The sequence below is a fragment of the Lytechinus pictus genome, chromosome 10, assembly GCF_037042905.1.
Source record: "Lytechinus pictus isolate F3 Inbred chromosome 10, Lp3.0, whole genome shotgun sequence".
Lineage (NCBI taxonomy): Eukaryota > Metazoa > Echinodermata > Echinoidea > Temnopleuroida > Toxopneustidae > Lytechinus > Lytechinus pictus.
This window is the reverse complement of record NC_087254.1, coordinates 13598003-13612286: the sequence shown is the minus strand read 5'-3', so window position 1 is coordinate 13612286 and position 14284 is coordinate 13598003. Positions and strand designations below refer to the sequence as shown.

At 38.8% G+C, this 14284-nt stretch overlaps 1 protein-coding gene across 2 annotated transcripts in view; it reads left to right on the top strand.

The window, feature by feature from the left end:
- LOC129270205 (uncharacterized) overlaps positions 1 to 8720 on the top strand; it is a 72440-nt gene extending 63720 nt beyond the window's left edge. For both annotated transcript variants that reach the window (XM_064105367.1, XM_064105368.1), the window contains 3 exons: positions 3569 to 3846; positions 5835 to 5974; positions 6802 to 8720. In XM_064105367.1, the coding sequence (XP_063961437.1) occupies positions 3569 to 3846; positions 5835 to 5974; positions 6802 to 6963 (580 nt within the window). In that variant the 3' untranslated portion in view covers positions 6964 to 8720. The remainder of the gene's footprint in view (positions 1 to 3568; positions 3847 to 5834; positions 5975 to 6801) is intronic.
- The last annotated feature ends 5564 nt before the right edge of the window (positions 8721 to 14284 follow it).

The following is a 14284-nucleotide window of genomic DNA, read 5'->3' as shown; positions in this document are numbered from 1 at the left end:
GATGGCTTTCATATCGATATAGAGGCCCTCCCGCACGGCGTGATTCGATCCGCACCGCCGACCGTTTCCCTTCTTCATCAGCAGCATATCAAAGCAGAAATCGACGTGCTGCTGGAGAAGGAGGCGATAGAGAGAGTGCCGGACAGTCCACATCTCTGTCTCTCTCCTATCATTCCCAAGCGCTCAGGAAAATTACAGATGATTCTGAACATGAAAAGAATCAACGAATTCATCCAGCCAGACCATTTCAGAATGGAAACACTAGCATCCATTCTGCCGTCTCTGCAGGCATCGGATTGGGCCGCCTCCCTAGATCTCAGGGACGCCTACTTCCATATTCCAATTCATCCCGCATCACGGGACCTATTGGGTTTTCGCTTCAACGGAGCGACTTACAGGTACCGGGCAATGCCCTTCGGCTTACGCCCGGCACCCAGGGTCTTCACCCGGGTGGTCACAGCAGTGGCCGCCCACCTAAGAGAACGGGGGCTCAGACTCTTCGTTTATCTAGACGATTGGCTGTTGGTTGCAAGTTCAAAGGCCAGACTTCTGTCCCACTTGTCCCTCCTCCTGCGGATCACCCAGGAGTTGGGATTCGTAGTCAACTGGGAGAAATCGGACCTATCACCTTCCCGCGTACCCACATACTTGGGCGCGGTTCTAGACTTGCCAAACCAGCTCGCTCGGCCAAGCCCCGACAGAGTTCGGGCAATCGTCGCTCTGGCCCGCTCTCTCAGAGAGCGAAGCTTCGTGAAGGCTCGCACGTGGCTGAGATTACTCGGGTTCATGGCAAGCCTTGTCGACATTCTACAAGATTGTCGCCTGCTTATGAGACCCTTTCAGAGATACCTCCTGTACTATTACAGACCGAGCGTAGACTCTCTGCTTCTTCGGATCCCCTTATCACGGGAGATCCGTCTCAGCTTGGCCGCCTGGACACATACGTCCTTTGTAGCGAGGGGCAAACCCTTTCGCACTCCCCTCCCATCAGCCGCTCTGACCACAGATGCGTCGCTTACGGGATGGGGCGGCCATTGTGCGGGGGAGATGGTCTCGGGGGTCTGGTTACCTCAACGCACCTTACCTCATATCAATGTGTTGGAGATGAGGGCTGTCATCAATTCCCTTCAGCATTTCCGACACAGGTTAGTCGATCGAACGGTCTTGATTCGCACAGACAACAAGTCAGTTGCAGCGTACATCAATCGCCAAGGCGGCACCCGATCAAGCTCTCTCAACGCCCTAGCTGCGGAGCTCTGGGAGTGGTGCCACCGTGCGAAGATCGTTCCAGTTGCCTCGTATATACCAGGCAGCGACAACCTGATAGCTGATTTTCTGTCCCGGGGCCGGTGCCTACCATCCGAATGGTCGCTCCACCCGGAGATATTTCAGTCTATCCAAGTCCACTGGGGACCCCTGGAAATAGACTTGTTTGCCACGGCTCTCAACCGGAAGCTGCCGATGTTCTGCTCTCGTGTCAACGAAACAGAAGCAACTTCCCTGGATGCATTCTCCATTCATTGGGGGGATCGGAGGTGTTATGCGTTTCCTCCGTTCCACCTAATACCGCAGGTATTGAGGAAAGTGAAGGAAGATCAAGCTTGGCTTCTTCTAGTGGCCCCCAATTGGCCAAGGAGGCACTGGTTCCCGCAACTCCTCGAACTGTTGGAGGGGGACCCGCTCACACTTCCTCTGAGATCAGACATAGTATCTCAACCTCTGTCGGGGATCACGCATCCTCGGCCAGCGGTCCTCCACTTAACCGCATGGCTGTTATCGGGCAAGACGCGAAAGCTCTAGGCCTTTCTGATCGTGCCTCTCAATTGGTAATACAGAGTCGCAGAAACTCGACTCTTGACCTTTACAATTCTCGGCTGGGCCGATTTGCAGATTGGTGCACTGCGCGGTCTGTTGACCCTCGCAACGCCTCTCTTGCCGCGATCGCGGATTTCTTTGTTCACCTTTTCGACATCGGTCGTTCGCTTTCCACCATCAGTGGTTTCCGGTCGGCTATTGCTGCGTTTCATTCCGGATTCCCAGATGGCTCTAACGTCTCAAATTCCAGTCTACTCTCTAGACTGATGAGAGCGTTTTTCTTAAAGCGACTCCTTCCTGGAGTCTTCCGGCTGTGCTTAACGCTCTGGCTAAGCCTCCGTTTGAGCCTCTAGCAAAGAGCTCCTTGCATGATTTGTCTATCAAAACTGCCTTCTTAATTGCTGTAGCATCTGGTCAAAGACGCAGCTCTATTCACGCTTTGACTACTTCCCCCGGTCACATCCGGTGGGAACGGCGTGGAGTCCGCTTGATTCCCACACCGTCCTTTATTGCCAAGAACCAGACTGCCACCTCTGGTTCGATCGAGTTCTTCCTAGCTCCCCTATCAGATCTTTCCTCGGTTACTGAGGACAAAGTCTGGTGCCCGGTCAGGGCCTTGAAATGGTACCTGGATAGAACTAAGACACTTCGCAACTCTGACCAGTTGTTTGTCACGTCGCGCGAGCCGTTTGCGGCAGCGTCACGAGACACCATCTCCCGCTGGATCGTTGAAGCGATCAAATCGGCTGGTGATGATGCTCTACTTTCAGACACTAGGCCGAGAGCCCATGACACTCGTAGTATCGCTACTTCTTGGGCTCTCTTCAATGGCGTCGCCTTGGACGACATTCTAAGAGCCGCCTTTTGGCGCTCTTCCAATTCTTTTACATCCTTTTATCTAAAGGACATAATAAATAATAAAAATATAAAATAAAATACTTACGTTTATTTTCTTATTTACGAGATAACTGGATATACTCATTTGAACCCTCCCACCTACCCCTCACCTTGCGTGACAACATGTCTTGCGTGCAGGCTCATGAGAGGAAATGGACGCCAAATTGCGCGATGATCTTGGGATAGTGCGTTCATAGGGAGATGCAGCGCGCGCGCAGGAAACTTGTGTACTGTATATTCGGCGTGCTTGGTTCATCGTAATGAACAAGCAAATCAAATGAGTATATCCAGTTATCTCGTAAATAAGAAAATAAACGTAAGTATTTTCATAATTGTGATGGATCTGAAAGTGCACTCTTTTCTGTCTATTGTGAAGTCCTGAGTAGAAGAAATATGTGAGCTTGAACTAGGATGGCTGGGGGAAAGGGTTAGTCCAGCCTAAAAATAGACGATTTGTAGGGTCAGGAAAGTATGAAACCAAACAATGATCTCGGTAGAATTCATAATAACGTGAGTGAGGAAAAAAAGAGTAAAAGCAATTGTATTTGTGTGTATACAGTAAGTAAAGGAATTCAAAGATTTTTTGAAAAGGTCGCTAGGTAACATAAATATCATTATATTTCAATAGAAAATGTTAGCTTGGCCTGAAAATGTTATATAGTCTCTAAAATTTGCAAGTGAGCAAAGCAAGAGAGGAGAAAAATTTGTGTATTTTCTATCTTTCATTTAAATTTTTGAAGTAAGATGATAAGACTAAAATACTAATATCACTTGGACTTTGCTGTTGTTGCCGTCAGTTTAGGCAAGGAAAGCCACAAGTGACACTCTCTTTTCCCCCCGTTTTTGTTTCCCACAGAGAAGACCAAGCAGCCACTTACTATATCAAGGCTGGTAGCTTGACTTACCTCAGGTTTGAAGGAGGTGGACAACTCCGAGATGTTAGGCAGGTCATCAAACATCCTCTGTATGACCGGGGAACGCTGACAAATGATATCGCTCTCCTCAAGCTCGTTACCCCTCTCAACTTTACTAATGAGGTGCAGCCTGTATGTCTTCCTTCAGCAGATGAATCTGTACCAAAGCCTGAAGAATATGTCACATTCACAGGATGGGGCAGCTTCACTGAAAGATACAGTATGTGTTCAAACCTTGCTTTAGTAAATTTGATTTGATTTTGATTTGATTTATTCATATACATATATACATCATTTTCAACATTACATAATATTCATATTAGTATAATCATTCATATTATATATATATATATATACATGATTGGAGCATCATAAGCTCTATGAGCTTGAGAACGATGTTCCAAGAAAAAAATACATACACATGATACATAAATTATACATTTGCCAAGAGAATACATTCAATGATGCGAACATCAAATAAGAGGTAAAAGAAGAGCAAGAGAGATAGAGTAAGGGGTGAAAAACAGAGTGGGAAAGAGAGAACTGAATAGAAAGAGAGAAACATGAAGAGAGTACTAATAATATATAAAATACAAGACATCATATTTTGATAACAAAGACTCGTTGGTGAGGTATTTTGTTTGTATAATAATCATATATACATCCAAGTTTACGAAATCCACATTATTTGAAGGGGCAAGTTAAATAAATGCCAATTTGCATTACTTTCAGTTTTTATGTTATTGCGTAGTTTATTCAAACAGCAGAATGCTAAAACTTTTACTTCCATCATTTTGGAATTGTACAGAACAAAGGCAGCTTGCAGAAGAGTTAACTGATCACATGCTCATCTTTCCTTGATAACAGATTCCGCCATTTTTTATCTTGCTGAAAAATAGTCTCATTTTGTTTGTTCATACTATGAAACCTGTAGAAAATTTATGTTATATAAGGGCTTCACCCAAGAGCACATTGACCATGCAGTCTGTACGAGTTCATGGATTTGAAAAATTATTTTTCACTTTCATTCAAAATAGTCAGTGGGTGTGTGTGTGTGTGAGGGTGTGTGTGTGTGTGACGTCATGGGATGGCTTATTGGCATATAGATTGCATTACACATATTATGATAAAACATAAAGTTCCTAATTATGTAACCTTACTGCACAGGACAACTCCACAAACCTTGTATATCTAACTCCTTGTGTATATGACAAAATTCCTGAAATGATTTGTCCATATATTTTGTCCCTACTTTACATGAAATGTTAATTCATTATGAGGTTATTGAAGTGAAGTAAAAATGGAAGCAAATGGGGATTGACATACTGAACTGTTCATTATTCTATGAGCTTGTCCTCCAACTTGTCCTGCAATTTTCAGTGTCATGCTAGTTTGATTTTCCCCTTCAACTGCACTGCATATAAGATAGACTTTGGTGTTTTGATCTTTTAATTCCAATACAAATAAACTTTATTTCATTTGTACATCCCAAAGTCATATTAGGTGGTTTCAAACCGCCCCGATCACAAGAATCCCCGTTAAATTACGAGAACTTTTTTAGGCTGAAAAATACCCATTAATTATTCCTGCATTCACACCGCCCTGAAACATACCCTTCGGGATAAGTTCCTGAAGTTACGAGCATGCGCAGTATGGTCTGATAAGCAGCAAGGCGCGAAATTCAAAATCACTAGCCCAGCAGCAACCCATGCACGGCGCCGCACCCAACGACACGCTGGGCTAAAAGTTCCCGTAATTTGCTTTCAGACCGCCAAAATACCCACGACCTTGGAAAAATCCCCGCGAAAGTTCTCGTAATTTCGCCAAGTACCTACTATTTATCGGGTACTTTCTTTCGGGGATATTACGCGTAGTTTGCTTTCACACCGCCAAAATACCTGGTATTTTCTGATCGGGGTAAATTTCCCGATCAGAGAATACCTGGAACTGGCGAACTTCGAGGCGGTCTGAAACCACCTATTAATGTACAACCAGTTAATAATTCACACTTGTTCAAATTGTATAAGCCATTCTTTGCTTGGAATATGAACTTTCGGTCATTTAGGGGTAACAAACAAATGTTAAAAAGTAAATGACAAGTCCAGTCTCAGTTTAATCTCATATAAAAATACCAATAATAAATGAGAGTTGTTCTATTGATGAACCGGAAGTGTTTATGTTTTTTTCTACTTTTTAAATCTTTATTAGGTGCCTTGCCTGATTTGCTCCAGGAGGGGCGAATGCCTGTAGTACCAAACTACATCTGCGATTATTACATCTCTGTCCTTTCTGTTGAACCAACTATGTTCTGCACCATGTATCATAAAGGCCTACAGGGAGTATGCACTGTGAGTTATGTTTAACCTATTATAGAATTATTTCACAGTTATATCCTTCTATTTTTTTCATATTTTAATGAGCCTACTTATCACAGAGCACCAAAACTTACATACACTGAGTTACTGACTTCTGCTTTAGTGGCACAGTGTGTGTTCACAGTGTGGAACACAAGCTAAAATCACCTTCACACTGTTAAATTTGAGCATTTCAACAGTGTGAATCACATATTCACATAGTCTTGTAAACACACTGTGAACAGTCACACTGCCAATGTGTCCACAGTGTGAAAATATCGTCACACTGTTGAACCTGAGCATTTTAATAGTGTGAATAATACTTTTACATAGTCCACAATGTGAATACACTGTGATCATACTGTGTGACTCTATGTTCTTTCCAAACAACATTCCATGGAATCATTATTCATTCTTTTTATCTTCAGGTTTTTCTAACCAGACAGAATCTTAACTATGATGTTATAGCATAACCGGAGCTGAACATCAACTAATGGTTTTAAAATCAAAATTTGCTACAAACAAAATCTTAAAACTTGTGAACTGATGGGGTACAGAAATCCCCATATCTAAGTAATACCACTGTCACATTTGTTCTACGGCGGCCGTACGGCGAGTCGAAATCAGCCGTTTTATTCATTTTCACTAAAACCACCTACATGTAGCTGGTACAAACAAATGTTGAAACGGCTGTTTTCGACTCGCCGTACGGCCGCCGTAGAACAAATGTGACAATGGTAAAACTGTCAGGTGCTATGTTACATGGTAGAAGCATATTTGATCATTTTTTTTATTTTTATTTGGTTGCTGTTGTGTTGCAGGGTGACAGTGGTGGTCCTATCGTACAGGAGATCGGTGGCCGATGGACACTTGTTGGGATCTCGAGCTGGGTAGAGATTTGTGGGGCACCTTATATCCCCAATGGATTCACCCGTGTGTCAAGCTTTATTGACTTTGTACAATCCATGATGACCCAAAACTGAAATGCTACATGTATATGTAAGGAACTTCAGATTGGTAATATGTGAACATGCCAAAGCATACTTTTAAGATTAGATTAGAGCTACGTTTTTTGTAGGTGAGCAACCATTTCTAAAAGTCTTTCAAATCAATTTTAATTGTAACCATATCATCGTAGCTCTAGATTTTGTACTTAAAAATTAACCTAACTATGTGGTATCTTAAAATCTAAGCTTACAAATAAATGACCACACTAACAATTACTAGATGGGGCAGTGTACAGGAATAACTGACACCTCAGTGGCTGAAAAGTCATGCATATTTTATCAATTGCTCAGTAATAACATTTTTGCACGAGATTCATAGGTGACATATCATTTACTTATAATTTACTTATAATGTATGCGAACACTTGGATGGTCATAGGATTCAGTTAGAACTCATTTTGGCATTATTACTATAACTGGCATTTATTTTTTAATTTGTTAATTGTAACATTGGATTTTCTTCCTTCATCCAGTGATTTACGCTTCTGCATTTTAATAAATATGTGCTTATGATAAGGAAATAAATATCAATTTCTAGAATAGAATTGTGAGTTCAAATATATTGTTGGCATAAGATATCATATTTCAAGTTTTAATCTCAAGCTGCTGTATAAATGTGGGATTGGTTTTATCTTGATCAATGCAGGAATTGAGAAATAACTTATGCTACAGTCACAAATAACCTTACGAACACTGGATGAACGATGCTATACAGTCTATTGCTATGTTTTAAAATCGGGGATCGTAAGGGTATTTGTGACCGTAGCATTACATACGTCTTAAAAATGTAATTTAGACTCTTATAAGTGAAAATCTCAAAAATAATTTGCAAAGATACTTTAGATTGAAAAGTTTTGAAATCAACCTAATTCCTTCAATCAGTAATCGAGTCTTGACATATCAATTTACAAGAAAATTTGTTTTAGCCCTCATGGTCCTGGGGCCATTGTACCCCTACCCCCCAAAAAAAATCCCATAAAAGGTTCTTTTGAGCCAAACTAACAAGGTGTATCATTATTCTGCTTTTATTGATCAAATCAGTTTCATATTATTCATAATTGGAAAAATATCTTTAATTTGAAATATGATAATGTATCAAACAAAAAGATGACAATCAAAATGAGAAATATCAAAAACAAATATAATACATATATACATTTTAATACCAATTTTTGTATACATTTTTATTAGAACCCAAGAAAAAGTTCCTTAAAATGGGAACTAGTGGGTATTTTTTACTGTAATTATGGCAAACAACTCATGTTTCGTTAATTAATATAATTGCTTCATAGAAATTAAAATTTTGAAAATGGAATAAGTGAGATTTAGATATGTAACCTTGTTGATTTCATAGTTTTCTATGATAATGCAAATTTTAGACACTATAAATGGATGGGATCTTGGGGTATAATGCCGTCGCCCCACTTCACTGGTCTGACAAGAGAAAAAAACCTCCTGGGACTATAGGGGTTATACGTGTTTTTGTTAAAGTCTCTTTGTATTCATTTTTATTATGTCATTTTCCACGTTTGAGTTAAATCTGATGTGTCTCTTCACTCAAATTTCATGTACTTTCTCTAATTATCTCCCTCGCTTTTTTCTCCCTCTCTCTTTCTGTTTCTCCAACATTAATATATTTTATTCTCAATTTCTTAATCCTATACACACATTTCATTCTCCTTGTATTGAATAAAATTATGATCAAAACATTAAAGTCACTTGTCATTTGTCAACTCTTAAACCCCCTTGTCTTTCAAGTCATCTCATAATTTTTGAAGTGACCGAGTTGGATTACTCTGCAAAATTTCTAAAGAAAGTTTAAACACCTTATCGGTGATATATGTGTATATAAAGCATAGTTTATCCCTAATTTAAGTGGGCTATTTCAGACCAGGATATACTGGGGGTCAATTAAACCCCTCCCCCCTTTAGGTCTTGGCCACTGATTGCGCGATCCCTGCAAAACTTGCTCAATATGTTCAAGATTAAAATAACGGTTGAGAAATTTCCTGACAGTTGACGTTATGTGTCTCTCAATACGAATACGGAAGTTGCTTTCAAGTGTTAAATTGTGACACGAAGACAGAGAATGAAATTTTCAATACATTGTCTGCATAAATCAACTGAGAGAGTGAAAGGAGACAAGGGTTGTGAAACAGTTTTGTGGCTAAACTCAAATCACATCTGGTACTTTGAGATAAATAGTTCCAATATACAGAAGACGTAAGGAAGAATAAATCAATAGGAACATAAAAGGAAGAGAGAATGAAAGAGTCAGTTTATGAAAGTTAATATGAGACATACATGTATATCATGTGAATTGAGCAGACCCGTTGAAAGAATGCTTTGCGGTGTTTATGTAGTTTGAAAAGCGGGTACGCGCCGGTGATTGACTTATATTTTGACATATGCATAATTGGGTTCTGGTGTGTTTACTGATGATGAAGCAACTTCAACATAGTTTGCAACATGAATGTAAATAAGACAAGATAACATTCACAACAATGTGAAAATAAGAATATTTTATTTGTTAGGCATATAATGGTAACAGTCTGTGTCAGTCTGGCGGACTTTTTAAATACATTCAGCCTCTAATAATGCCTTGTGATAAAACTTAGTGTAAGATAAATACCTCGGAAACAGAACTATACATGTGGGTATATATTTAATGTGATTGGGAAAATAAAACATTGACTTGGTCCTGCTAATTGTTATTATTTGAATATAGATGCACTGATATCTACAATAAAAGTAGCACGATATATTTATATTGTATCTGTCTGTCTAATAAATGGCATGTATTAAAAGCGACAAACTTAATATAAAAGAACAATGAACGCCTTTCAAGGCCTTTCCCGAAAGGGGGGGGGGGGGTACTGATGGAGGTCTTGGAAAACCGACAGATATTGGTACCGACGTCCAACGACCATGAGTCATGGTAGTCATATTTTTCTCAATTCTCCTCAGTCACATCGTCTTATGATTGTAATACCCAAGGGCATGTCCAGTTTTTCATCAGTTGGGGGGGGGGGTGGCGGAAAAATATTTTCATTCACATTTTCCCCAATCGATCGCCAAGCAAAATGTTATTTTCATTGTTGTTTTTTATTTAGGAGTTTAGTCCCAACCTATATTCCCGTTACACCAATGCCACGTTCATGCAGTTCTCGCGGCGTTAATCACACACACACACACCACCCTCGCACCCATCCCACACACGCGCCCACGGACAGTGGAAATGTACAGCTTCAGATATACTTTCGGTTATTTTTTTCCTTTTTTGTGTAGATATCATACAGATTTGACAGAATGATTTTTAATATTATGTTTTTTGTGCGGCTACTTCTCATTCAACAGCTTATTGTTAACTGGCTTGCAATCCAGTCACACCTTCAGGATATATCAGGAACAATAATGCTGGATTTATAGCACCATTTGAAAATATTTGTAATTTTACACAAACCCATTCTCTTTGTTCTTCTCAAAGATGTCTTTAATGTTTATTTTCAAAAGTGCCTCAGAATATAAATTTCTTCATTTTCAAGTAGAATGCTGCCATATAGTCTGATCAGATAGGGGGAGGGGAGAAAAAAAAGATGAACAGATAGAATTAGGAGTGGGCTATACAGAGGTAAAAAAAATAATCCTTTTTCGTCATTTTACATAGCATTTTTATCTGTCCTTTTTACCCTATTTCAACATAGTCAAATAATTTTGCCGGCCCGAAATCCAAGATGGCCGCCATTTTCACGTAAAATCAATTTTTTTTTTGCCATAACCTGGTAAATTTGTGAAATTTTGAAAAGTCTTTTGGTGTCTTAACGCATGTTGTAGGGATTAATGGATTCATGTATGCCTAATTTTTTCTTGCAGAAATTTTCATATTTGGCTTCCGGTGTAAAATTTAATGTATGGTGCTTCAAAACCAGGTGTGATATAACACATTTGTAGCGGCTTGATGTCTTGACCAAAATGACACCACATTAACGAAAAATTGGGTGAAAATTGTGATATTGCGAACCCCAAAACCGGATTTGAAGGAGGGGGTGTTCTGTGGTAAAAATGCTGAAAGTCATCAAAAACTTTTGGAAAAGGCTTATTTTTATTCAAATTGCTCTCGGGATGAATCATTGTATAATGTTGTTTAGCCTGATGAATCCCAAAATTAAAAGGAAAGTGATGGTGGCAAACGGCCGGTAACAGTATCCCATCTTGTAACAAATTCAAATACTATTTAGTGAGCACTGTGCCACATACATTACTTGACAATGAATCAATATTCCATGCATGAAAATGTATTAAATTGTCATTATACTAAGGTATATTCCTTCAGCCATTGTCAAAAATATTCAAGCCAATGGTCCTAAATTCACGTAATTGCTCAAATCGTAAAAGGAAATGACTGAAAACAGTGCAGTCAGTCCGCAAGCCACTGTGTTAATGAGCAAATGAGCAAGATTTATCCAAGTCCTCTCGTGGCTGAATTCATGTCCCTGCAAAATCTCGTGAATTGTGAGACTTTCTTTCTCAAAGAATTTAACCACTTTCTCCTTGAGTAATATTGATTATTTTTGTACCATGGGCAAGAGTAAATGTTACTCTTTTATATTGGTTATTTCTTTTGAATGAAATATTTTGATAAATAAGTGAATTTTTTACCTGAAAAGATGCATCAAACAGAATTTTCTTCCTCTGTTTTCACTTGCCAATTGTGCAACATTTTGTGATTTAGGCACCAACATTATTTATATCATCAGAAAGCTCAAACTCTCTACTTTCTTACAATGTCACTCTTGATGTGTGGCATCTTTTAGATGGGTCAGCAGCCAGCTTTTTCCATCAAGATGCAAGACGAGATTTCTGAAATTTCTGAGTAACATAAAATCCAGAGTTCTGATTGGCTGAATACTGTTTTCAAAACAAACAGGCGCGGGTAATTTGAAGAGATTACCACATGGTCAGTGTGACCTTGCAGAGGCCCAGTGTGGGGAACATTGGAATTTGCGTGGGTGTGTGGTCTCTATGTCCAATCAGAGCGCAGTATTCTTGTTTTTGAGCTGCAAAATGTACTTGGCCTATGAAAAGCTGGCTGCTGACCCATCTAAAATACATCTTCTTATAAAAATTACATCATATTAAAGCTTAGATCTTCAGCTTTATCATGATCTAAAAATCATTTGTGCCCAAACAGAAATTAAGTGTGAAAACAATAACTTTTGTTGCATGAAAAAAAATATTTTGCTTCATGTTTTAAGATCAAAAGTTTTTCCTATATTACAACATTCTTTTAAAAATCCAAACACATGACCTGAAAGAATGATTCTTCTTCTTTACAAAGATACCAAAAACATGAAATTTTGTCAATATTTAGAGCAGCAACGGCCGAATAAAAAGAGGTGTTTTGGTTCGCACCAAGCTCATTAACTATGCAAAAACCCTCTAGTCATGAATATCACTTGGATAAAAGAAGCTACTTTTTCAGGGCTTGCGGACTGACTGTGTGATTTTGTTTTAAAATGAAATAGAACTAGGATTGCATGGATTTCGGGTGAATATATGTGGCACCTACATGTACATACGCTTTTTAAAGATTTGTTCTTTATATATACCACGCTTGGTCTGAAACAACTGTTGCAATACCCTGAATATCTTACAAAATCATTGGTATTGGTATTTTGTCTATCCGCAATCCCTGTCTGGATATGCGGCTACACAATTATACTTGAAATGGGTCAGTATCCCAACAGTTATACAGTCATGTGATTACTTAAAAATTCAACATCACAATTCTCGAGCATTGTTAATCCCTTCGCCCATCACTGTCGTGAACTTACTAGGCCTAGAATCTGACATACAAGACTAGGCAATGTTAGTTGAAGAACTTAAGGTACAAAGTGTTTGCAGCAAATAAGTAATTGACCAAAATAAAACCTCTATAAGGACTGTCAAAAATGTCATTCCAATTTGATTATATGCACTGGATGGTGTTTGGATTCGCGACAGGAAAGGATACTGTCATCACCTTTACAGCAATTTCATCAAATTTTCGAAGTAGTGTGATACTACACTAGTTTCGATGGATTCATAATGGTTAAAAAAAAAGAACAACGTAGTACATGACTTTCTCCCTGGATTGGAATTAGTTTTAATACAACCAGAAAGTCAAAGGAACGTTATGGTGAAAATTTGGTCCCAAAAATTAATCGAATATAAAATATTAACGATTTGATATGGATTTTGATTGTGATGGCAGATTCAATAGATTGCAGTTTTTTTGCAATCTGTAAAGAATGGAATAAAAGCCTTCTTACTGCCATGGGCGTAATCGATGTAATTCAAATCTTATTAAATTATTTTCCTAGATTTTCGTTAAAAAATACTTTCTTTCTCGACTTTCATTTTATTTTCAGTTCATTTTATTTGTCTTCTAACTTTGAGTTTGAATACATGACAAACATATAAGTGTGTATGAAACAATGAGCAGAGTACATGATAAAACATACAGGTATATATAAAACAGAGTAGGCCTATGCAGAAAACATTGTTTTTAAATACATTATACAGCTTCAGACAGAAAAGAAATAATTTTAAAGGAAGACGATGAGACCTAAGTGAAGCAATGCTTGTAAATTAAGGTTCCTCATTACGATTTCAAAGAACATTGGATAAACAACAAAGAAATGGCAATATAATATAATATGATAACTAAAGAGAGAGAAGAGGGACACATTTATGTACAAAAGGGACAAAAAAAGGACATGAGGACAGAGACCAGCCAGGCCCGGGAAAGGGGGGATGTTAAGTATTGATAATTTAGCATTAACTGATAAATAACACACGAAAAATAGGCTTTACGAATCACTTCCATAGTTACTCAGTAAATAACATTTCAATTTTCGTTTAAACACTGTAGAACTGACAGCATGTGTAATGTCAGGGTCAAGTGCATTCCAAAACCTGGGTCCAGTGCAAACTAGAGTGCCCAAAGTGAACTTTGTTCTTGCACGAGATATATGGAGAGTGGAAGATTGTCTAGTATTGTAATTGTGTACTTGACTATTTTTCTTAAATATCAGTGCCAGGGCTGAAGGGAGACTTCCTGAATCAAAATCATACATAAGAGATCCTAGCTGCATAAAGTAAATATCTTCCACTTTCAATAAGTGATTGTCATGAAATAAAACATTTGTATGGGCACGATAACTGACATTACATATACTTCTAATAGCTCTCTTCTGAACAATGAATAATTTTTGCAATTGCGTTTTAAGTGAGTTGCCCCAGGCAAGCACACCGT